Source organism: Falco punctatus (genome assembly GCF_963210335.1).
Source record: "Falco punctatus genome assembly, chromosome: 8".
Lineage (NCBI taxonomy): Eukaryota > Metazoa > Chordata > Aves > Falconiformes > Falconidae > Falco > Falco punctatus.
This window is the reverse complement of record NC_137588.1, coordinates 60,098,360-60,123,870: the sequence shown is the minus strand read 5'-3', so window position 1 is coordinate 60,123,870 and position 25,511 is coordinate 60,098,360. Positions and strand designations below refer to the sequence as shown.

The window sequence follows — 25,511 nt, the reverse complement described above, 5'->3', positions numbered from 1 at the left end:
TAGCCAGGCAGGTCCCCATTCCCCCCCACCCCCCCCAGGCCATGGTGGCAGGTAGCCCAGGGGCTGCCTTAACTTCTCCAGGGCTGCTGCCACCCCCCAAATCAGCCTTGCTGGCACCTGCATCCTAGCAGACGCTGACAGCATGCCACTGAGGCCACAGCTTTCTGCACTCAAGTATCAGCTGATTTATAGTCTTCTCCAAGAAGGCACTAAGATGTCATAGAAGTAAAAGATAAGCCAGACACAGATACTTGTTTAGCCACTAAGTTGTATTCCAGGATCAAAATCTACTTTAAATGTCAGACTTCACTGGCACATTTACCATGAGAACAGCAGGCAAGAGAAATTACTATTACCAGTGGCAACTTCCACCTGGGACAGCTCTAGATATCAAGCACAGCAGGAGGCACTTGTGTAACAGAAGATGTCACACAGCATCTTCATTTGACTTCCCTTGATAGACCAGACCCTACACATGGCATAGCAGAAGATGCAAGAGGACTCTGAAACCCAGGCACAGCTACTTCTGCCCATTCATGTGCATTACCCCATGTCTGGAGACAGCTAGGTGTACAAAATTTGGGGGGCATGATTCACTGCCTATGAATTTTTGAGGGTTTAATGGAAACCATCTTCTGGTTTTGTTCTCTGCCCCCCTCCATCCCACTTGCTGCCATCACCCTGTATAGGCTCAGAGCCAGGTTCTCCTCGTTTGGCTAGAAACCCCTATTTCATATTATAGGGGAGGGCAATTAGGGGTTCCCCAAAATCCACCTCCCTGCAAAACACAGCCCTGCAAGTAACATCCAACCACAGTCTTCAGGGGGATCCTGATGGGGCTGCTCCAGGCAGTGGGGTGAGCTGAGCGCTCCTCACCCGTGGCAGCTCTCACCCCTCTCCCAAATTTCCTTCCAAAAAGGCCACCTGAGTGCACCCCAGGGATTGCCCACAGCATCTGCTGGGGCTCAGCATCACCAAACCCTCAAAGACTCCTCTGTAACTTTTGTTTGGGGGAACTGTACCCCACAGCCTAAGCTGACAGCAACAAATCCCCCAACAGAGGTGTCAGGCAAATGATGCAGAGCAGCAGCCTGATAAGAGCCAAGTGTGTGTTAAACCAACCAAAGAAACACAGATCTGTGCTCTATTCAAAAAAACCCAAAAAACCCCCAACCCCCAAAAATAAAAAAAATCTGTCCTTAGACTGCTAGGCGGCCTCTGCCCATTCTTTGATGGAAGCGGAGCAGAAAGGAGCAGTAATTTGCTAAAAACTTCACCCATAATGCAAACCAGACTGCGGGGCTCTGCAAGGGAGCAGCCACCTCAGAGGCTGGGCTGGTCCATGCTGGGCATCTGGCGGCCATGCAGAGCCAGCCTCTGCAACGACAGCCCAGCTCCCTTCCACAGGGCACAAACACTTCCAAGCACTTCTGAAATCCTTGGGAAACAAAAACAAAAAACCAGTACCCCCCCCTCCTAAACCCTACCCTCAGGATATTTTTGGGGCAGCGCCGGGCCCTGCCCACCGTTCAGCCCCTCCTTTGCATTGCCAGCATGGGCTCACCAAAGCGCTTTGGTTCCCAGCTGTCTTCCCAGTCATGCCAATCATATATATATTGGGGTTTCGTTGTGGATATACAGGACCTTTTCCCATGCAGTAGCTGCCTCTTCCTTAACCACAAGATGCACCTTCTTCCATCTGTTCGCAGAGCTCCCTCCTTATTTTGCTGGATGTTTTTTCCAAGACACTCAAGAAAAAATGCCTGGAAACAAATCTAACACTGACTGGTTCAAACGGGTGGAAAGCAAATGCTGTGCTGGAGCTGCACGGGTCACTGCTCAGGTTTGTGAGCAAGGTTACTTGGATATGCCACAACAAAGCTGGTTTGTTCGCTCCTCCTGACATAAAACTGCCGTGATTCCTGGGCAGGCATGCCAGATCAGCTTATCTGGTGCTGAGCATCATTTCAGAAGCAAAAGTTCACTCATCTGTGTATCACATTGCACCAGTTTTCTTCCAAAACAACAAAGTGTTTTTATGGAGGAAAGAGTCCCCCAACTTCCCCCAAATTTCTGAGGCTGAAATGAGTTCCATGTGTTCTGCACAACTGCTTGTTTCAAGCTTTTGGTGCCCAATTGGCTTTTAGTTTTTTTTTTTATGTCCAACTATGAGAGAGGAGATGGCCTCTGTGGCAGGAATGCAATTTTGAAGTCTGTAAGCAATTGTTTTGGAAGAATATTGACATTTCAAGCAAACACTTTGGCCTTTTACTGCCTTTATATTTTTTCCCCACCAGTGCCATCCCTGTTTGACAGTTGCTGTTTGGATTACCTCTCTTACTTGGTGAATGAGCAAACTTCTTGGTTTTTCTCAGTTTTCCTCTGCCTACAAGCCAAGTCTTGATACCATGTGACTGTGCCCAAATGCACTGGAAACAGAGATGCAGATCCACCAGCTGCACTCACACTCGATGCAGGGAACCAGAGAAAAAGCAGAATGAGAAGCCAGAAACCAAACCCCCTGCTTCAACCAGGCATTGGGTGGGGAAGGACTTTTTCCACCATCCATCCTTCCAGCCATCCTCATTGCCAAGCATCCCCCTACATGAGCCAGCTTGGGATAAGGAGAACAGCTGGGTCCAAGACATCACCTGAAAAGCCGCGTGTGTCCCGTATCAGAAATTTGCCTGTGCAATTTGGGCAGAAAAGTTCTCCTTGCTGTTGCTGTCAGCACCTTCACCAGACCCTCTCTTCTCCCTGGCCAGAAACACTGGAAGGCAGAAGACAAACAAATGCATCTGCAATTCCTCTACTGGGTGGGATATAAGACAAACCTTTTATTTTCCCTGTGGAAGAATTACCTCTAAATCAAAAGAAAAATAAACTGCTGCCACGAAGAGCTGGTCTTTACAAAATCATTGTTGTCTCCACATCAGAGAGCCAGTACACGGATGTAGCAGGAAAATACACTGGATCTGCTTTCCCTGCTTAAAGAAGTTTTCCCTCTAGGCAAATAATTACGTGAACTGGCCACAAAAGTGATATTAAAATGAAAAAGACTAGAACTACAAAGTTTGCCTTATAAAATAAATATTTGTTACTTCTGTCTTTTGGGCTCTTACTGGGAGAAGTATGTGTGCAAATGACTTCATACACAGGAGACACTCCTTGAAATCTGAATGCTTATGAGTAAAGATACTCATGAGAACACACACAGGTCCAAACCCTAAATTACAGTCATGACCTTGATGAACCTAGCTAAGAAAACAAAATAGCCAGCTTACCAACAGAAGCCTTCATTCTGGGGATGGATACCAATCACATGACACAGTATTTGACAATATCTAAGTCTAGCAATGACAGATGTTAAACATGAAAATTTTTAATTCTGTGCATGCATAACCAACTAAAACATCCATGCAATGTACAGGCATTCTATGTCTGTACGTGAGCGATCACCCAGGGTCTGGAAAGCATCTGTATACTGCGAAAAAGCAGGAAAAGTTTGAGATCCACACGCTTTTCCCTACAGCCCATAAGATCTGACCACATAGTATGGTCTCCTACATCTCACATGGGATCTCTGGCAGCCCTCCTGAAGAGTTAAATCACTGCCTGTTGCTCTGGTTTGGGCTCAGAGCAATCTTGAGCTACCCATGACTCCCTCCGCAACTCTCCCAGGCTACACCTTGAGTGTCCCCAAGCAGGACTTGGACATAATTGCATAGATGGAGACAACTCATCAAGTTATCAATTCCCAGTTACTTCTACAGTTCTCCTGTGAAAGTACTTTATTATTATTATCACATCTGGCTTTCTGGTGGTGTTGTTTCCAAAACACCTGGCTAACTACAGGTCTTGGAGCTTTCTTCTAAACTCTGAGGGACCACAACGGGATGGAGGAACTGCCACCAGGAACAGGCTTGGGCACATTCTGCATTTCCCACACATCAGCCTGTCTGCATTCATAATACATTTATGCATCACACACAAAAAGCTTGCACAGACTTTCCCTTGCCAAGTTATCTATGCTAACTGAAGTTCTTAGTTGCTGAGGGGAGAAACCCCCAGACTACATTGGTTATGGCCAAGGTCTAGAGCTGCGACCAAAGTCACTGTCACAGTGCTCTACCGCACTGGGGTCGTGCAAGTCAAGGAACCAGCCTCCCTTCTGCATGTGCTCCTCCAACTCCTCTCCCAGACATCAGCTCAGAAAACCACATTTGGCTTCGCTATGTCTTCAGAATGAATTAAAAACAGAGCTTATCATCCTTACAAATCGATTTCCAGCTATACGTGTTACAGCTGACTACAGTGGATAACTCTGAATTTACAACACTGTAGCCAAAGGAAGATGTTAGCTCACTGTTCAGGGCTCCCAAAATAAAGTTTCTGAAGATGCTGAGCTGCTTAGCTCCAACAGCTCCTTTGCGTGAGGTGACCTGTAATATACCTAAGAGTGGCCTGTACAAGAGTACTACAATTTTGACTGAGCAATTATTCCCCAACAGGTGCGCTAAACATTGAGCCTGTATTGTATCTCTCCTTTACTGTAAGTCCATTAATTGATTATATTTGAGTTGTTACCTGTCCTTAGAAAAGGCTGCCATTACTCAATATTGAATTACTTTGAGTAACAAGCTGCATTGCTTCAAAGCAGGTAGAACCTGAAGCCTTTTCGCTCCACCTTCCCAAAAGATTCCCACTATTGCAAGAGACGGGCAGAACGGTGCCTGGGCTCTTCCAGGCAACACACTAATGATTTACAAAATTCAGAAGGCAAACATCATACACCAGAGGCACAAAATTAATAACATTCTGCTCAACTAAAAATAGATGCTAATATTTTAAGAAAAATGTATAAAGTGGAAGACAACTCTGTTTCATATTGTACTTCCGTAAAGCCGTTGCCCTGCTCTGTTTTTTATTAATGAAGACATGCACATGAAGTAATTCCCCTCGTTAATCAACTTCATTCTTTTGGTTTCTTCCCACTTGAAGTGACAACCCTCCATTCGGGATGTCACGTAGCGGTGTAGCAGAGACCAATTTTAGGGAGGGATGAGTAGCAGAAGCAGATGACACTCTCAAGAAACAGAGGGTTTGGCTTCAAAAGGCCTCTCCGGTAGACAGGAAGAGGGAACGTAGTGGGTTCTGGTGAACCACAGATACAGCGGCTCACTGGGGAAGAGGAGAAACACCATGTGGAAGGACAGCTGAGCAGTTTGAAGGAAAGTATAAAATCATCCCTGCATGGGGCTGGGGATGGGACAGGGCAAGGCTGCTAAAAGCACCACCGTTGCTTCTCCCCTTCCATACATTATTTGACTCCGCTGAACAGCTGCATAATGGGAAGATCTGCCTGCACGGAAAGGTCAGCTGCAAAGCCTACTCACAGTTTGGCTCTTCCATCTGCTCCTCATTTTCTCTTTCTTCCTCCTGCCCAGATGCAGCTGCCCGCCCTGCTAACGTAAGCAGCCGAAAGCCCCGCTGCATCAGCCCTCTGCACAGCCAATCCCTCTGCTCCTCTCCCAGCTTTACGAGGGCAAAAGCCCCCCGACACGCTGACGCACTGACAGCACATCGAGGGGAACCACTCCACAGCGCGGATGCTCCTTGCCTCAGAAAGCATGGCCCAGGGCAAGTCCCAGGGGATCCTGGTCCCAGCGCCTGGTTCTGCCCAACAAGAAACACTTTTCCATCATTGCAGCAGCCACCCAGCTGCTTTTCCTCTCCTCCAGTGCCCTCGCACAAACCCAAGCTCAAACTTCAGGGCTGTGCTTCTGTTTGGGGATGGGCTGGGTGGTCTTTTGGCAAAGGCTAAAAGCATCATACAGATTTTCTCTGTCCATCTCATCTGATCTAAAGGCTGTTGTCATCTCTTCAGAAAAGTTGGTGATGGGAAGCACCAGAGCAAAACAATACAGTTAAACCAGCACTGGCTGGTAGCCCTCCTGCAGCAACGTCCTCCTCAGCAGCAGGGAGACCTCAGCACATACTTGGACCCATGAAAAACCCAAAGTAAGGACAACCAGGGCTCCACCACCATGGCCATAGCCACTGGGCACGTCCCTGAGCAGGGGGATGCAGACATAGCATTACCATCAGGCAGGGCTAACCAAAGGTAGATCAAGTTGGTTAGGACCTTGTCTAGAAAACTGTCATTTTCTCTCCTGAACTGCTCATTTTACATCATTTTTATCACTTCTTTTTCTTTAGAGACCACTACATCACCAATGAATCAACATAGCCCCATAATCCATCTACAATTACCAATTATTCTGGTATTTCTGTATAAAGGAATCCTTTATCCTGTAGTTTTCAGTCACTGATGCTGCCTGTTCATCCCAGGACACCAACCACTACAGACCTATGTGTTACTCCAGCCCACGACCACCAGCACAAGAAACCAGAGGAACATCACTGTGTCCTGCAAGAAGGACCATGTAGTTGTCAGATGAGAAAAGCAACCTGTTGGTTGCTCTCGACCTTTGGGGTAAAGTGCTCTGTTTCCCCTCAGATGTTTTAGGTACTTTTCTCTAAAAAGGACTTCCAAGATTAAGATTAGTCTTTTGGCATCAAAAAGAATAACAACCTCCTAATTCCCTGGTGCCTTCATTTGCATTCTTGCAAGCTCAGAGGGTACAAGGCAGGCTCTCAGAGTAAGCAGATTTGCACCCCAAAAGCCAGGAGCTTATGATGATCACTGCCACTGTTACTACCTGCAAATTACACAGTCAAGGTAAGGAAAAAAAAATATTGTAGGTATTTTGGACGCTAAATAGATCTGCCTTTCTCTGTCCTCAGCTCTCCAAAGAGCACACACACATAACCCACATTCAAGCCCCTGCAGAACCTGAATGATATTCAATTTAACAGCTCTTAAATTGAATCTCCAGAGACCCTTCCGCCCCCAAGACCTGGTTCTCCTCGCAGCTAAAGCGAGAAGCACAGCGAGTCACGGCTTCTGCCTTGTTCACCAGTCACTGGGGTCCTATGGGAGCTGCCTCAGCCCCACCCAGGCTGAATGCAGTTTCCACTGTGTGTAATGGGGTTACCTGCAGAGGATGATTTTTATGCTGCAATTTTATTATTTGTTAAATGCTGTTACAAGTCTAGCAAGGTAAGTTTTGTCCTTCCAACATCAGCTTTCCTCATCTGTTAGAAAACCCCCAAACTGAATTAGATTCTTGGTCTGGGGGTCAAAAACATTTTAAAAGCCTCCCCAGCACTGCAATTAAAAAAAGAAAATCTCAGAAAGGGCAATCTTCAGGTAATCTCTGAAGCAGCCAATATGGCAAAGGCCCGTGTATGGCAGCTTGAGCTTGTGCCTCACTAAGGATATCTTTTTCCTTAATCTGCCCCGATATCAAAAGTTTACATTAAGCTATTCAATTGCACAGTCTTTGTCCTTCTGTCAAATTTGGCCGAAACGGGCCAAGTTCACAAGTTACTGGCAAAAGAAGAGAGAATTCAGACTCAAGCAGCCCCTAACTCATACGAACCTTCACTGAAATTCAGGCTGAGGCATATGCTGCGATCCACGTTCAACAGGGTGTCAAAACCAAGTAAAAAAAACAAAAAACAAAAAAAACCCAGAAAAGCAACAAACCCCAACATTCTTCGTAGTAACATTAGCAGGATACACTGTAAGCCTAAAAATATAAACTAAAGACTCCCTGTGGTTTACAAAATAACAACGAACCCAGAATTTCATAAAGAAGAAACTGTTTCTAGTGCAAAGCTTTATTGTAGAGCACAAACCACTCTTCAAGCATCAACCTATTGAAACCATCTTATTCTCTTTGGGCCCCGTCTCTGGGTGATTTCATCCCTTTAGGGCTTCCATCGCTCGCAGGGCGTTAAACGCCAGCAGCTCACAAATAGCCACCACACACCGCCAGCAAGGGACGCGTGGTACCGCACCTATTTGTGACACCGAACACCATTTAATACCCACTCGCTACCTCTGCATTCGCACCACAGTCGCCTCCTGAAACAGCTCAGAGTCTGTATGATCACCCTGGAGGGAGCTAAATAATTTAATCGATTTCACTATGCAACGGGATGCAATAAAGCCTGTCCATGTGCTGCTGCTAAGGCGCCCAAGCCTGCTTTTAGTTTCCTTCCTTCTTCAGGTACACGCATTGTTTTAGCAATGCGGTTATCGTCACCTCCTCGTTAGATAAAGCTAATGAGCGTAGCCACGGCCACATGGATGCAGCAACTGTGTTTGCTGGGTTTGACTCAGCCAGTTTTGGAAGTCGGGATAAGGCCAGCCGGACGGCGGCTCCTGGGAAAAGGTGAGCGAAAGAAAAAAAACTTTTATAGTGACATGAACGCCGTCCCGCCAGTGCAGCAGGGTGGCAGGGCCGCGGCACCACCGAGATCCCTCCGCAGGGGCGGGGCCGGCGCTGAGGTGACGCTCCGCCCCCGGCGGCACCGCTTCCTCCCCGCGCTTCTGCTTGGCAGAGCCCTGGGCGCGCCGTGCCAGAGCAGCGGCTGCAGCGGGGCTGCCGGTCCGAGGCCGCCGCAGAATTGCCCTTCCGCAGCCCCTCAAGGCAGTCTCCCAGCTGCGCTTCTAATAAATTAAACTCTGCGTTCCCCACAAGCCACTCGCTCCTTTGCACAGCCTCCTGGCTCCAGCACCCTGCCGGGGCACCCCGCGGCACCGCTGCCCCTTCTAGGCCAGGCGGCAGGGCAGGGGGCCGGGGCCGGAGCCGAGGCCGGAGCCAGGCGGCAGGGCAGGGGGCCGGGGCCGGAGCCGAGGCCGGAGCCAGGCGGCAGGGCAGGGGGCCGGGGCCGGAGCCGAGGCCGGAGCCAGGCGGCAGGGCAGGGGGCCGGGGCCGGAGCCGAGGCCGGAGCCAGGCGGCAGGGCAGGGGGCCGGGGCCGGAGCCGAGGCCGGAGCCAGGCGGCAGGGCAGGGGGCCGGGCCGCTCCCGCTGCGGGCTGGTACCGCCTGAGGGAGACAAAAGCCCGCGCTGCGCGCGCCGCGGTCGCCTCTCTTCTGGAAACCAGCGGCCCTGTTCGCCTGCGGGCTTCCCCGCTGCTCCCTCGTACCAAACTATTTAAAATCAGCTGGTGGAGCCCCAAGTACTTTCGTCTTAAGGATGTAACGGCAGCACTGGCTTGTTGTGAAAAATCCACCCCATTTGCCACCCTTCTCCCCTTCTGGGGCTGGTGCCGCTGAGGAAACATTTCTGTCCTCCCCGGGGGGCTCACAGGGGTCTGGGGAGGAAAAGAAAACTCAGGCAGCTCAGTGCTCCCTCCAGCTCTGCCACAGCCACAAAACACGAGGGGGTTCGGTGGTGCATGGGCATTCAGGGGGCACAGCCCCAGGGCATGAGGCAGCACAGGCAGTGAGCGAGGTTTCCTAACACACTCCTTTGGGGAAAAAAGAAAAAGAGGGTATCAACCACAGGAAGGAGAAAGTGAACTACTCTTCATTACCTTATAAATGGAACAGGAGGGCAAACAGTCAAGCAGCCCCTTCCACAGCATCAGGCCATGCAGGACCCACTGCACCCGTTCAAAAAGCAGGAGCAGAGCTGGAAGCGTGCTGTGAACACGGAGGATCCACACAGTGATTTTTACCAACCTATTAATTATAGTGAGTGCACACGCAGGAGTTGCTCCCTGATGAGCCATCGAGCCCCTCAGAGCCGGAGCACCATGGTCATTCAAGGGCATTAATGGGGACAAGGGGATCTGGCCAGAACCAGTTCTCCCTCCTGCAGAAAGCAGCTCGGAGCCTTTAACAGCCACAGGTTGCCAGCCTTATTTCTCCTCCAGAGGATACGTCCTCCTAACACAGAGACATTTCAGTGGTGTTCACGGCCATAGGAAGGGCATGGAGTCCCAAGTACCCTTCCTCCTCCCTAAGCCTCTGCAAAAATTTCTTCTTGCCAACAGGCACAGCAGGACCCTCTGCTCCCAGGCAAAGGGAGCAAGGGCAGAACGTTTGGAGATGGGCAAATAAGGACTTATCTCAACACCTGAAGCTTTTTCACCAGTGTCCCCAAATCTGGCCACCTGTAGCTGTGAGTGGGACAAAGCCTTCACTAACTTTGCAGCCCAGTGAACTCTTAGGCAAGACTATGAATAATGCCATGAAAAAGCTCAAGTATTTCACCCCTACAAACATTAATGGACAATATTGCACAGGCTGCAGAGTTCTAGGGCTAAATCCCTCAAAAGGACTATCACTGATGAAGAAGGAGGGAAGAAAGGGTTGGGGAGAAGAGGCCAAGACAGGCAGAGAAAATAAAGTGTCATGGGAAAGACCAAGACAACCACGGAGTGCAGATTAGAAGAGAATAAAAATAAAAGGAATAGCAGAGTTACCGGGTAACCATCACGTCCTGACTGCCCCTGTGGTGGGGGAACAAGTGAGATAACAAGTCAGTCAATGCACCCATAGCAGCATGACAACACATAGAAGCAGGCAGGAGACTGGGCCATCGGCTCCCCAGCCAGTCCCTGGACTAAACTCTCTCTAGAGAAACCTCTTGGGACAATTTTCTTATTAGAAAGGTCACCACCTATGGCATATTTTCCCCAGATTTTGATCTTGTGCTTCCCTTGAGCTACTTACCAAGGCTTTTGCCAACTCATGCCCATCCCTGCTGTCTGTGCTCAGTCTCAGCTGCCCCTGAAGCCAGGGATGTGCATGGCATACGTTAGATCCTGGCCGTAACCCTACCCTGGGACACAGGTACCAAGAGGTACAGCAACACCTGGGTGCTGGGGAGACGCCAGGGATGCTGTGGTACCGCTGAGCCAGCAGCTGGGACAGCCCGTCTGCCCAGGAGCAATCACTGGGCTTCTATTCCAGCACAGGATTCAATGAAGGTTTCCCCCTCTTAGATCCGCTGATCTCCTTGCAGGATACAGCTTTCCCAGCTCACCCCTAAGCTTTGCTTTAGTTGGCAACGAAGCAGAAAGAAAAGCTAATGCTACGGGAAAGACCTTACTTAAGTTGCTAGTAACACCTGCAACATCAGTGGAATAAAACACAACCCATTCAGGATATTTCACCTTTTCTGCTCTCCTCGGGGGGTTTCCAAAGGCGTTTACAGCTCGAGCTGCCGTTAAACATGCTGTGAGCTACAGCAGAGGACCCTGCTGCAAGCCAGACGTAAGGCAGATTCCCGGGAAGGAGCTGTTAAGTATTAGCTGGTACACAAGTAGGCAGTAAAGCGTGTATCTGGTACAGCAATGTCATCTGCTACCATAAACACAGGTTATGTCAGCATGCTGCGGATATGCAGTCAGATTCATACATTTCTTATGGCATGAAACGGCTCTGGCAGCCCCCTTCATACCACATACAGGGGTTCTCCCTTTTGCTAAGTGCCCCTGCAGCTTTTAAGGCCTCCTGCAGCACTACCGATCCATCCAGAAGCAACAGTGAATTCAACAACCACCTATTTAACAAATTACAGTCTCGGGATAAAGCGTACAGTGAGATTTTTATGGAGGCTTATGGCACTAGAGCACACACAGATAAATAGGAAACACTTGTAACTCCCAACCCTCACTCACTGGTGAGCTCCCCAGCCAGCATGCTAATACATAAAGTGTTTGTTAATATCTGGGACTGTAAATGTTTAATTACAGTCTGTGGTAAGTCTATCCTTCAATTGTAGAAATTTCCTACCCAGCATGTGATTTTAATACCCTCCAAAACAGAGGTTTTATAGTACATCTGAGCAGAATACCCCTTACTCACAGACAGGACGATCAATCATCCAACAGCCACAAATCCTGTACCACAAATTCTAATAATTTCATACACACAACTAGCTTATGACAGCCAAAAAATAAAATACCAGAACAACTGCTACTAGGGAACAACAGAACTGAGGATACAGTTTTAGCAGAGTGCGATGCTGTACATGTAAGATGTAATCGATTCCTTATGGCCAAAATCAAGAAACAGAAGAAACTAATAGACTTAAATACAGTACTGTTGAAATAAAATAATATTGTGGTTCTGTGGGTTCTAGGACACTTATTATATATTATGTTTAAGGAAGTCTCCAGCAAATGCTGCTTACTCTGCAAATGCAGGATTATTATTTTTTTTTTAAATGAACTAACCCAGGAGTTGTCATTTGAAGAAGGGCAAGGGGAGAATTAAAAAAGAAGAAGAAAAAAAAAGTCTTGTTTGTGTTAAATCTCCCCTGTGCTCCGTTTGCAATTCAATATGCCGTGGGAACCAGGAAATGAAACCAACTAGAGACAAAGAAAAATTAATAGTGTACCATATGTTGCCTACGTCGAATCGCATACAATAAAAGTGAACAGACAGCACACGTGAGGAAGCGTAACCCAGCCAGCTGTGTGTGGGCTGATAACAGCCTCCGAGCTGGAGCAGAACTGAAACAGTTAAACAAATTCCATTTTAAGTAAGCCAAAGTACTTTAATCAAGAGGAAAACGTCCCTTAAAAGATGTATAAATGGAGTTTTAAATAGGCAGTATCCTCTTCATTTCTAACCTGCCACTGAGTGAGATTTTTTTTTTTTTAATAATTAAGCTAAACTACACTAATTGCAAAGAGGGGAAAAAAACCCTGCAATCAGCAGGCAGAAGCCCTGTGGGGACCAGCCCTAGCACCCAAAAGGGCTCCCCAGCTGCACATGCCTGTGCTCAGCCTCAGTGGATGCTCTCCATGAGCCCAGGATCTTGCCCGATGACGTGACCATGATGCGGGTTGTGGTGGAGCAGGTGACCAGCCGTGCCGCTAGGCAGTGGCACTGAGCTCTGGGCCAAACAGGCAGGAATTCACCCCCCAACGGTGCTCCTACAGTCAATGCCCAAGTCACTAATATTTCCAAAACCCACGGAGTCACTTCTATTGTGTGGGTTGGAGAGGCTGCGTTGCAGTTTTTAATTACAGAATATTTATAGAAAAGTGAATTTATTGACAATCCATGTTTCTGAACACAGACTATGAAAAAAAATAAATCATTTGTTTGCATTTCTCAAGCCAGTCCTGGATTTATTGCTAATACTGGGTACAACTTATAGAGCAAATTCATTCAGATCTCCTGGAAGGATGGTTAAGCCAAAGCTGTTAAGTCTTAAGTTTTCCCTATTAGCTCTTTCAAAACTTGGCCAAATAATAATTTTGCTCAACCCCCCCTTAAGTCTTCACATTAAAAAACGGACTTGAAATAGAAGCAAAAATTCAACGGGCTGAAAGCCATTAACTGAACCCACATGCAGCACTGCTAACCCCAGGAGAACCAAAGCCATGGTGCTGTGACAGCCCCCATGCTTCATGTGCATTTGCTTGTCACCTTTTGGCTTTTGAACTGATTTACAGAACTGGAAATTAATTAGTCCAGGAATATTTAGCAAATTCATTTTTCCTGAAACAATTGCTTTTCAGCCTGTTGAGGCTCTATAGGAAGAGGACTACGTGAAGAAACGTCTCTGTTAGCGCAACAATGGAGAAGGAAATGGCTGCAAACAGCCTGCACCTCTCCTCCTCCTCCTCTGGGGGAAGAAAGGTAGAAAACCAGAAGCACCTAATATCTGTAATTTCTTTTTAAACAATCCCTTAGCAACTTGGAGGGCACAAATGAAACTTATTCTCACTCCAAACCCAGCAGGAGAACATTCAGATTTGGACGTGGTGGTGGCACAGCCAAAGGCACGTCTGAACATTTGGAAGGAGGAGTTGACACATTTTCAACTATTACCCCTTCAAACAACAAATTCCCCATAAATTTTCTGGTTGCATTGGTAGGAATGCTCATTATTTTCTCCAAGACTTCAAAGAGAGAAGCAAGCAGGCTATGGCTGTCCCTCTAGCCCCCCTTGTGAGGCTACCAAATCTGTATTAAATGATGGAAACACAACAGATAAGAAAAGCAAGACAGAGCTTTAGAACCAATAAACCCACTAACACATTAAAATATTAGTACAGCACTCTTACTGCTAAATGGAAGTGTACTAAAGAACTCTTTAAAGGGAGTATTTTTACTAAATATCTTCTGGGTTTAACATTACTGGAAGTCCCTCTGGGCAGCAAGTTAAACATTTTAAAGTTTTTTTCCCCCCCTCTATTTGTCTACAGTCATGAAAAAAAAAACCACAGCAGCATCTGGTACTCATTTTGCTTCCAGACACACCTCTACCAAAAAATGCTGCACTCTTGCAACAACACCGAAAGGCAGGGGAAGGGGGGGGGGGGGGGGGGGGGGAAGGGGGGGGGAAGGGGAAGCCTTAACTTTGTTGATCCAACAGTAAAATCCACGATACTTACTGCAGGTCCTGGAAAACAAAAGAAAAACAAAGAAAAAAGTCACTTAATTACAAAGAAGTGTAATCTGACAAAACAGCACATAGCAGGAACCAAAACTAGAGCAGTTCAGTACTTTTCAGTTCAATTCCAATGTGATGACTTTTCAGATACACTTAACACCATCCACATCTCCTGTTACGGGGCCATCTCAGCCATGCTGCTGGCAGAGCAGTACTTACAGGCGGTGTAAAACCAGTCTTTTCCCATGTTTTCCCCAGTGTGACCCGGTTCCCTCTCCCCCCAACAAGACCTCAGGCATGTCACGAGCTATTGCCTGCCTTCAGGGCCTGGGGCATCACATGCAACTGCAGAGGAGCACCAGCAAAAAGCAGGCAGCACAGCTGGAATTTTATGAGCAAAAACGTGTTTTCACCATTGTTTTTCTTCAGATTATGCAGGAGGAGCTGGAAGTACGCTTCCAAAAACCAAAGGAACAGCGCAGTGCCAGGGGCTACATTGCTACAGCTGCCACAGAGATGCCAAATGTTGCTGTCATTTGGTCCTCCATCCCTTCTGGACCTCAAAACATGTCACACAACCCTGCAGTCCTGTGTCACCTCCACGTGGCCCCTGCTCGAGGGCTTTGTTGTGCTCAGAGGCAGCTGGCAGGCTGATGCACGGTACCCGAGATCTAGGGGGAAAATCCCTCATATCTACAATAAGATTTGGGTACCAGTGCCACAGTCTGAAGCTGTGATAATAGCAGCAGAAAAAAAAAAATAATCCTAATACTCCCCTGCGGGGCAGGGGTCTTTGTTGCCTACCACACCGATTTCTGCAGCTTTCCTGCTGCTCACCCAGGCTGGTGCTACACAGAGGTGAACACTGAGCTCCTGGTCTAACGCAATCCACATTTCACTCCTGTTCACAAGGCAGCCTATAGCTCTGTTTGGGGCTTCTTCATACTCCATTTCCTGCTTAATCAAACCCAGAAACTAATCACAATCAAAAAAAAAAAAAAAGTGGGAAAAATTACACTGGGGGGTTAGGGGGTGGAAAATCAGCTTGGTTCATCTTACATTAGTCAAAATACACAAGAAGGATATTTCAAGCTAATGGCATTCCAAGGTTTTTAAAATTTGTTTAAGAATCAAAACATTGAAAAGTTGAATAACCAACCAAATCCAAGAAAAGCCTAAGCAGAAGGGCTGAAGGCAGGTAACAGCAGGCAGCACCATCTGCCAAGAATTAGCCTGTTACCCTGCATTCGTCAGCTTAACACAGTCAGCTCCACACACAGCTGTGGCCAAGCACCTGGCCAGCACGGAGGGGAGGAGACGGTCTCCAAATCTCCCCCCATGCCCAGAAGCCTATTTTCCTTACCGCTAAAGCTCACACAGGCTCTTAGCTCACTTTCCTTGGTTTAATTTCTCATGAATACAGAAGTCAATGCCTCTGCCAATTTATTAACTGAAAATCATGAACCTGATTTATTAACTCACTTATGCCAAACTAACCCACAAAAGCCCTTTTGTAGAAAAGTCAAAACTAAATCCCGAACAAGAAGTGGTCAGGAAATTATTTTAATATGGGATTTCAAACATGTACCAATTATAATCTCCTTGGAATTTGTTGCCTTTTTCCTTTCCTCAGCTACTGTTTTCTCCCAATGCGTGCACGCAAGCACTTCTTTAAAATGCTTTCCTCTCAAATACAGGAATCAAAGTTGGACGGTGGGCTCTCTATCTGCAACATGGGATGCTCTTCATCTGCATCAGTGGAGTTATGCTAATCTGTAGCTGTGCTGTTAGCCAAATGGGGCTAGATAAACCTTTATTAAGGCATAAAGTTAAACTTATTGAACCGATCTTTTCACCTCTCGAGACATAACTTTCCGGCTTGCTGAACGTGTTTTTCAAAAGCCTAACCACAAGACACTTGTTTCCTATGGAAGAAAGTCAAATATTTTGCAAGCCAACAATAAAGTTAATCACGTACCCAGGGGCTGCCTCCCACCCAGTCATCTCCTTGATGCGGGCACATTGCACAAGAGAGACACTTTCCAGAGAAATTTGCCAGAATTGACTGCTAATAATTTTGACTAGTGAGAATCAGTTTGATAGCTCCAAAGAAAGAATGAAACCACATAGAAATTCTTACTAGAATGAATAAAAGTTGGAGACAGCCTTTGCGTATTTAAAACTAACAAAATAACGTGGGGGCTTATTTCAGAAGGAAGAAAAGAAAGACAACCTGCAAACGCACAGGTTTTGGTCTACTATTACTGACCAAGGGAAACGTGCCAAGCTTTTCCATGATCTGCAGCATGTTACTGCTGTACTGCCGGGGGTGAACACCTAGTACCTGAGCCTGCAGGGGCCTGGAGATATTTGGAAACACCAAGAGATTCCGTAAGAACATGAGGAGTTGCGCTAGCAGGGGGTGAAAACAGAAACTAATTAAAAATAAGTGACCCAGATTTCCTGATTGACTAACATCAATGTTGTTTTGCGTATCCAAAGACCCAGCAGGTCACAGTGGCATCAGCCCCAGCAGTACACAAACATATGGGAAATGACAGGTCACAGTCATTTATATCCAAGTATTTTTCCAGCTTGGGAATTTTGGGTTAAGCTAGCTTTTTGGTTTAATCTGCAAATCATTTATCATGCAAGCTTCCCTGCCATGACAGAAGAGAACACCAGGCAGGAGAAAAACAACCAGCCAGACATTTCCAACAGCTCAGGAAGAGTCAGAGGGGACTTTGCTGCTGCCTTTAATGGGCAAAGGACCCATCCCCAAGGTAGCACACATAAACCTGTGGCCATCTGAAGCCATTAAAAAAAAAAACAAACCCCACATACATACACATAAGTACCTATATAAACACATGTGTGTGTATTTATACACACAGTACATGTATACATACACACAGAGTTATTAATCCAGGATGCTCTAAGGGGAGTAACTAAGTCATGGGAAGGAGGACAATTGCTACAGTCATAAGAAGTCTCAGAGATCAGCTCTGCATCAATCTGAAAAAGAGTATTTGTCACTGCCTGTTGACCTCAATAATTCCTTTCTGTGCCTCGGCGCTGGTGCGCACAGGGAATACATCCTCCTAGCAGAGAGGCTCATTATTGAGAACAAATGCGGGACAGATTAGATTCTTCCTAAAGTTCAGAAGAAGCCAAAGCAGTCCCTGGGTACATGTATGCAACTCATCATGAGAAATACAGGGATCAATGAAAATCCCCAAATAAATACAAAGTTCTGCATGATTTACCCACACGCATGCATGCACACATGTGCTTACTGAGTAACAACTGTATATTTACACTTGTCCACACAATCACATGGCCAAGTGGTTTGAAAGGGTCTTAATGTGTAAAATATGGGGTTTAAGTACGTGTAGGGCTGGGAGAGAAATAAAGTTTCCCTGCATAGAAATTGCTTTGCTTTTGCTCCTTGAAAAAAGCTTTAGATTCTTCCCTGTTCCAAATCAGGACATTTCCGTTAAACAGAATAGCTGTAAGGAGGAAAAAAAATAAAAATAAAAGGCAAAACCCCCTTTGAATCAAAACTTTGTTAGAAGTTCAAATTAAAGAAACAGTTGTAGCATAATGTAAATTTGGAAACCAAAAGTTGTGGGGGGTGGGGCGGAAGACTTTTATCCCATTTCAACAATTTCAAAACATTTCCCCTACAAGTGTTTTTGAAATGGAAAAATTTTGTAAACAAAACTTTTACTGCCTGAAACAGCAATTTTGCTAAGTCAACATTTTCCAATGAAATAACACTTCACCAAAAAAATGCCTTTCCCGGCCTACCTGTAGGGGCGATTTGGAGGTTAAAAGGGCCAATATTTGTCCCTTTCTGCTGAAGGTGAAGCAAAGAGGTGCTGCCCGATGCTGCAGCAATTAGCTTTGGGTGTTTATGCCCCAAACCAGCTCTTGCTTCATGTGAAACCAAGACATCACCTCTGCAGAGACATACTCAGAAAATTCCCAGACTTAACATTTCAGGTGTATTTTCTCCTGGTTTTTTTTTTTTTTTTTTTTTTTTTTTTTTTCTGGAGGGATTTTGAAGGTCAGGTCAGGTTTTGAATTAATCTTCAAGCCAGGGGAAGAAAGCAACATGCCATTGAGAAACACTAGTATCATCTCCCATCGTCTAGTTGTGCAGAGACTTTGAACCAAGACTTACACTAAATTCCCAAATCCTGGATCAGATTCATCCATCCTTCAGGAACACCCTGGTTTAGATCGATCTTTTAAAAAACATAAACGTAAAGCCCTGGGAAGGCTGTGCAGCCATACCCCATCCCGCTCACACAGCACCAGCTGGCAGCAAGAGGGGAAGCAAAATCTCCCAGGTCCCCTGCTAAAATCAGTGTTATTTCACAAACGCTCACTACAACAGTTGAACTGCATCCTCACTGGGACATATCACACTGAAAAAATAAGCTAACATGACATTAAACATGATTTTGCCTTTGGCATGGAAAAAGAACTGTATCTGAGATGTGCAGGCTGGCTGTCAGGACCAACCACAGCAACTAGCGCTGCAAAACCTTCCTTCCACCTCACGCTCAGAAAAGGCTGAAAGTCCCACATAAGGTTGTATTAAAGTGTGTTTTAAGTATTAAAGTGTGTTTTTCTTTTTATACACCAACTGTTTCCATGGGTGGGTGCACGTGGGTCTTCAAGGCTGTGCTTGCTTCCCAGCTGCGCTAGGAACTGCTGATGCCCATGAGCAGGAATAAGGACGATGGGACCTATGCATCTATTTTTTTTCCTAGAAATGGTTTAAAAAGAATTTTTTTGTGGTACGGTGTCTTTCTATGGTAGAGTATGGTTGTCTCTGTGTGCTTTTGGGATAACGAATTCTTAGTTTCAAGAAATAGAGCTGTTGGATTAATTATTATTTTTTTCCTGAATCCATCACGGCAAAAGAAAAAAGTAAAATTCAGTCCTGGTTTAAATCAACAGGAGGGTGCGAGTTAGAAGGGACAGAATGATCTCTTAAAAGTTTCTCTGCTTGTTTCTAAGAGATATATATTGAAAGTTTCAATATGCATCAGAAAAAGTTTTTCCAACTTGATCATTTCAACAATTGCCAGAAAAAATGCTCCCCTTGGCAGAGAAGAGACCAGAGCTGAGCCTTCTTGGCTCTCCAACAGCATTTGTCTGGAGGCTGTAAAGCTGTAACCACACAGGTTCCCTGGGGATGGACACTATCCTGCTACACAAACAAAGGTTTATTCACGTTTATCAGCTGTAGCAAAGGAACAAGGACCTGGTTTATGTGTGGTCAGGTTCTCAAACAAATATAGAAATATATATTCAAGCTATCTATGAAAACAAACATCTGGCAGCTCGGCCAAAACCAATATACAGAGGGACGTCTGCTCTCGCTGTTTCTAACTGCAGTGCAGCAGAGCAATCCGCAGGGGCTGCATTGCATTGGATCGATTAACTGGTGTGCCCCAGCGCATGTTTGCTTGCCCACGGGTGGCTCCCTCACTCTCCTCGATTTGCCTCCACAACTGCAGAAAAGTTCAAAACAAGATCACAAGTTATTAATGACTGATATTTTTTGTTTGTTTGTTTTTATTCTATAAAGCTTGTTTTCCTGCTGGTCCTGCATTAACTTGCTGGCATCTTTCAGTTTCATCAGGGGGATGCTCAAGTGGCACTTGTGAAGGTGCCGCAGCATGAGGGCAAACATCGCTTTTTAGAAGCTCCTGTGTGAAACACAGAGAAGGGAGCAAAGGCCAAGGGCATGCTCAAGCTCAGTGAAACCTCCCAAAGTTTTGTATGGGCTAGAGAAACACCCTGGACAATGTTTACATCCATGCCTGCATACAAAAGCCAAATTCATTGGCTGACCTCACTTACTGCCCTTGGTTGAAGGCTGTACTCCACTGTGCTCCTTCAAAAGCCCTTAGCGATATTTTTAAAATGACAAACAGAAAAATAATCAAAGCTATCTGGTGGCTATTTCTACAGCCCAACTGCCAGGAAAACGGGATTTAATGAAGCTGGCTGGGATCCCTCACCATACCATCCACCCCCTCAGTGCAATACCCATCCCTTGGCCATGAGCAATCCCTCATGCTTTAGGAGCAGAAATATCTCAGAACACACATAGCGCACTGTGAAATACCATCAACAGAAGGGAAATGCCTGCCTGCCATGGAGATCACTCCATGGCCCACAGCACAACCCCCCCAAATTTCCTTTCCCTAGAGTTAAAAGAATTGTTTACAATATTGGTGATCAGGAAGTTACGTTGCCCTTTTTGAAAGCCCAGCCACATATTTGCTATAGCAACAGGCAGGAGAGAAACAGCCTCCTTGCTAAATGAAAACCTACCTGGTCCCCATTCATTCTCTCAATGTTCAAGAACCTAAGAGCTGAGGACTGTAAAATTTCATCCGCTGCTTTCCATCACGCAGAGGCAGTTGCAAACCCTGTGTGACTTTCTAGGTACGTTCTTGTCTGACTGTTTTCCTTAGAAAGAGCAATACCAACCCGCATCTCTCCCCTCTCCAAGAGCACTTCAGCCCTAACGGCAAAATGTAAACAGCACTTCTCCCCAGCTGAAACAGGATCGGTGCTTTCCCACTTCACAAGACAGGAAAGAAAAAACAAAACCCACCAGATACCAAAATGACAGAGGCATTATTTGCCAAAATTGAACAGCTCAAACAAAAATCCTCAGCATGGTTGGTCTGCAGTTTCACAAAGTCTGACGGCACACTCGGCACCCAGGGGATGCACCCAAGGCTGGTGGCTGAGGTGTGGGTACCCCTGACTCTGGAATGCAGACACAGACAGACTATCCATCACACACGTGGGCCTAGCAGGCAATGTACGGACAAGGAGAAACAAGCCGGTGCATGCCTCCCATCTAGCACAGCTGCGGGGTTGCCGTATTTTTGTGCTAATTCAATGTCCCACTTCACTGTTGGATGGCATAATAACAGGTCTGAATGCTACAAGGGAGAAATGGAAAGACTGATAAAATATGCAATATCAGTGGGTGTTTTGAGTGGGAATTTTTTTGTTTTATTATTATTATTGGGTGGTTGATTTTTTTTTTGGTGTTTGTTTGTTGGTTTTTTTTAAGGTTTTGCTTTGTTTTTTATAAAAACCTTTGTACCCAGCATGCAGGGGTATGGGAAGCCCCCATTCCGCAGCCCATTGGATTAAGGTGACCAGCACCATTATTGAAAGGCTCCCACACAGCTCAATGACACCCACAAGGCGCCCAGCAATGTCACTGGGAAAAGATGGTGCTTACCGGGTTCTCCGCGCCGGCCGGGCTTCCCCCGCCTCCCCGGAGGGCCTGCGGAGAGAGCAGAAGGTTAGCGATGCCCCACGGGCAGTGAGTTTGGAAGGGGACCTGCCACATGTCCTTCCCTTCGGATCTAAACCTCCCCATGTCTTCCCCCCTTTCGCAGCTACCAAAAAACCAGTAGGTTGCACATCTTGAATACCATTCCCCCTGCAAAAAATACATCGTTTTAATGAAAAAGCCGAGGCCAGGCTCCTAGGCAAGCTGGGAAGTAGGTTTGAAAGTTATTGGTGCTGCCCATGTAGCAGAAGGAACCAGGTCTTAAATGCTCTAAAATTCTGGAAAAAACCCCTTTGCAGAGCAGCTGGCAGCCCTGTGCAGTCCATGCATGCTGCAAATGGCTGTTACAATCTTGCAAATCACATTAGAACAAGGAACGGAAACCTTTTGCTACTAATCATTGTCTTAGTCAAGAAAACTTTTTGTGCCTAGATCTGATCACACATTTATAATTCCTGACCTATATTTCAAATATAAAAGTTGCTTGTATTCTAACCCTTCTGTGTAGCATTGTATTAAATCTTTTTTTTTTTTCTTAAGCACAGATGCAGAACACTGCTGTAGCACATGTAGAGCATCCCGATCCCCAACAAAGGCATAACAGTGTCCTTCGTGCTGGTAGCTGCCGTGTTGCAGGCTCCCTGCTGCAGCAAGGCTTCCCTGCCCGGGAGCTGGCAGCATCCACACACCCGTGACATGCATGTTGCCAGATGGGAACAAAAAGCCACTTTTTGTAGCCTTTTGCAGGTCAGCCAGCTCAGGAGGAGCATTTGCTGGGTGACAGCAACGTTAACGAAAAGCAAAAAGATAATTTTTTGTCTGTAACTATGCTGCTCTCTCCCCTTTCTGTGCCCTTTTTCTTTTCTTTAAGAGAAAAGCATGATAAACAAAAATCATTAAATATTTCTGCACTCCTCTCAAAATTTCCCCTGCTGTATAACATTTCTGTGCTCAAACATGTAATTGTGTCCCCAGCCATGGCCTGGAGTTCCTCTCCAAAGTCAGGATGAGCTGCACAGTGCCCACCCTCCCCAGCCCACCCACAGCCCCCGGCACAGCCCTGCCTGCACAGGGGCTCCCCCCGCCCTGGGGGTGCAGCTGGCAGCCAGAGCCTGGGGTGCCCTTGCAAGGGGCTGGTGGAAAATGTCTGTTGTAGCTCCCTAAACAACTTGCTCACCATTTCCTATGGGATAGAAAAAAAAAAAAAAAAAAAAATCGCCTGGAAATGTATTTTCAGCTGCCTCCTCAATTGCCTTAATTCTCAAAATCAGGTGGATGATTATACCACATTACACCCAGGAGGAATGTTTACTCCCTCCAGCCTGAAGTCAAGCTGCTCTGGAGAGGAACCACGACTCTGAGGAAGCACCTTTTCCAACCTTGGAGACAAGACTTAACGGAGTAATTAAAACTAATCTGCCTGTAGCACCCTCTTGGCTGGTTGTGGTGGCCTGACTGCCAGGCAGAGCCTGAGCCCCAGCAGGCTCCCACCGCACCCCCGTGCTGCTGTGAGCACCAGCCTTGTTTAATCCTTCCGTGTCCTTTGATAGACTCCTCCTGGGTGTGTTTAATCTAGAGTAATTTGCTCTGTAACAGCTTTGCTTTACCTCTTCTGCTAGTGGCAGTGAGAAAGCACAGGGTTTCTTAGGGAGGAGATGTCCTAACGAAAGTGCAAGAGAGGGAGGCCAAGTTTTTAAACAAGTGACTAATGAGTTGGTAGCGATGCTTTCAGGCATTTAAAGGAGGACCGATATTGAAGGGCAAATACACGGAGCTCCCACATAAAGCCCAAGATGGAGCCTTTCAGTAGAGAACATGAGAAAACTGTGAGAAACCAAAGATTCTGTATAAAAAGGAATTTAATACTGGCTTTTTAATATTTTTTTTTAAATTTAAGAGATTTCTTAATACCTTGCATGCCAACAGTGAAAAACTGACCGGTGCCTACACTGGCACAGGTTGCCCAGAGAGGTGGTAGGTGCCACATTCTTGGAAACACTCATTGTCAGGTTGGACAGGGCTCTGAGCAACCTGATCTAGTTGAAGATGCCGCTGCTCACTGCAGGGGGGCTGGTCTAGATGGCCTTTAAATGTCCCTTCCAACCCTAACCGTTCTATGATCTTGTAATTCTTTCCCTATAGTTTTCAAGGAAATCTGTAAGACGGGTGCAGCATGTGGAATTACAAGTATAGCATGCTTGTGGCAACCATGAGATAGACCCAAGTTGAGAGAGGGAAGAAAACCAACCCTAAACCCCCATTCTTATCCATTTTACTTGCAGGTTTTATCTGAAAGCAATTTGGGCAAAAAAAAGGTACTATCTTGGAAGCAACATCCAGAACCCTGCTGCTACTGCATAGCTGAATATGGCAACATCTCTTGAGGAGAAAAAATTTTAGCAGGGATTAAAAGGAAATGCATCACATCCAGTATCCACTTTGGGCAAGACTTGGAAGTCGCAATCCTGTGATGCAGATGCGGGTGAGCGGAAGGACAAAGACCTCCTGGCTCCCTGCAGCGAGAGGACAGCACGCAGGAGTAACACGGGAGTCATTAATGCAACCTTGTCCTGTGCAGATGAAATTAGGCTTATGGTCTGCACGATTAGAAATTAATACTTTAGCAATTTCTAGCCTGTGCTGGGTGGCCAACTTTGGATACTGTTAAGAGAGCTGGGCATAAAGTAAGTCCATGCTACACGCCTTGTTTCCAACCCCTTTAAGAGACTAGAAAGGAAATTAAGGAGGCCTGGGAATTTGTTTGAAGATAAATGTTCACTGTAAACTGTTACCTAATGACTCCATCTCTTAAGACCTTGCAGTTTGATACTTGTTCAATATAATTAAGATTTATGTTGCATTAATGTCAATTGGGTAATAGCCGAGCCTTTTCCTCTAACCATGCCAGTTCCGCTGTATCAGTTCTGGGAGTTCTTTATTTACATTGTTATGAAAGACAGTTTTGGAGAGGAGAATGAACACAAAGCATAAAACAATCTTTTTAAACAACTTGTCACATTCAAGCTAAACAGCCTTAATCCAGGGCATAATATGCAATTTCTGACACGACCATAAACTTTACAGTAAGATGATAGATTTAGTAACCCAAAGACAAAGTATAAGAATGAAATATCTTGCTAGTTGGAAGCATTATGAGGAAGAGCTGATGGGTATATCTAAAGAATAGCTACTCAGAAACAAGGTAAAGAGTTCACAGTAAATAGACTCAATTGACTGTTCTGCTGGGTAGCAGCCACTTATGTCATCTACCGTGGGCGAGTAAATGAAATACTAAAAACCAACATAGCTTTATAGTTCATGTAAAATACTGTCAAAAGCCAAAACCACGTACTCGTCTACACTGTAGTAAATTAACCTTGTTTGAACTAATTTACCTACGGCAAATTGGGTAGCTGCAAATCGGGCTGCTCGATGAATGTTGTAATCCATCAACACCAGGAAAACAGGTCTATGGCCCTACGTGTGTTCAATGTCTTTTTGCCCCTCGTAATTAAATCAGATCTGGCCCTTGAGCCACATTCCCGGGCTTGGGAGGCTGTATCACTGTCTCCTATCCCTTCAGCTTGATAGGCAAATTGCTGCCTTACTCTTGGGTATAATAAGGTAAATCAATGTTCGTCAAGAGTAAAGCAAGTGTAAAATGCCAGCAAGAAAAAGAACGTGAGACCACAGCTCACAAAACCTCACTGAAGATAGCTGATGCTTTTTAAACGTTAAGCCACTGAGGCACATTTTTTTTTACCCAAGAACTTGTGGCACCAGGCTTGCGCTATCTTTTCACTTAAACTTCTACACATCACCCTTTCCCACTGAGCACATCTATACAGACATATGAACCCTAAACCTCTGCCCATCTCTTTCTTCAAGCCACA

At 46.0% G+C, this 25,511-nt stretch overlaps 1 protein-coding gene across 1 annotated transcript in view; it reads right to left on the bottom strand.

The window, feature by feature from the left end:
- The window catches only part of COL23A1 (collagen type XXIII alpha 1 chain), a gene marked incomplete at its 5' end in the record, with an annotated part of 187,878 nt that overhangs the window by 30,985 nt on the left and 131,382 nt on the right, over window positions 1-25,511 (bottom strand). Inside the window, 2 exon segments of the mRNA XM_080399322.1 lie at window positions 14,242-14,285; window positions 21,565-21,609. Of these exon segments, the coding sequence (XP_080255448.1) occupies window positions 14,242-14,285; window positions 21,565-21,609 (89 nt within the window).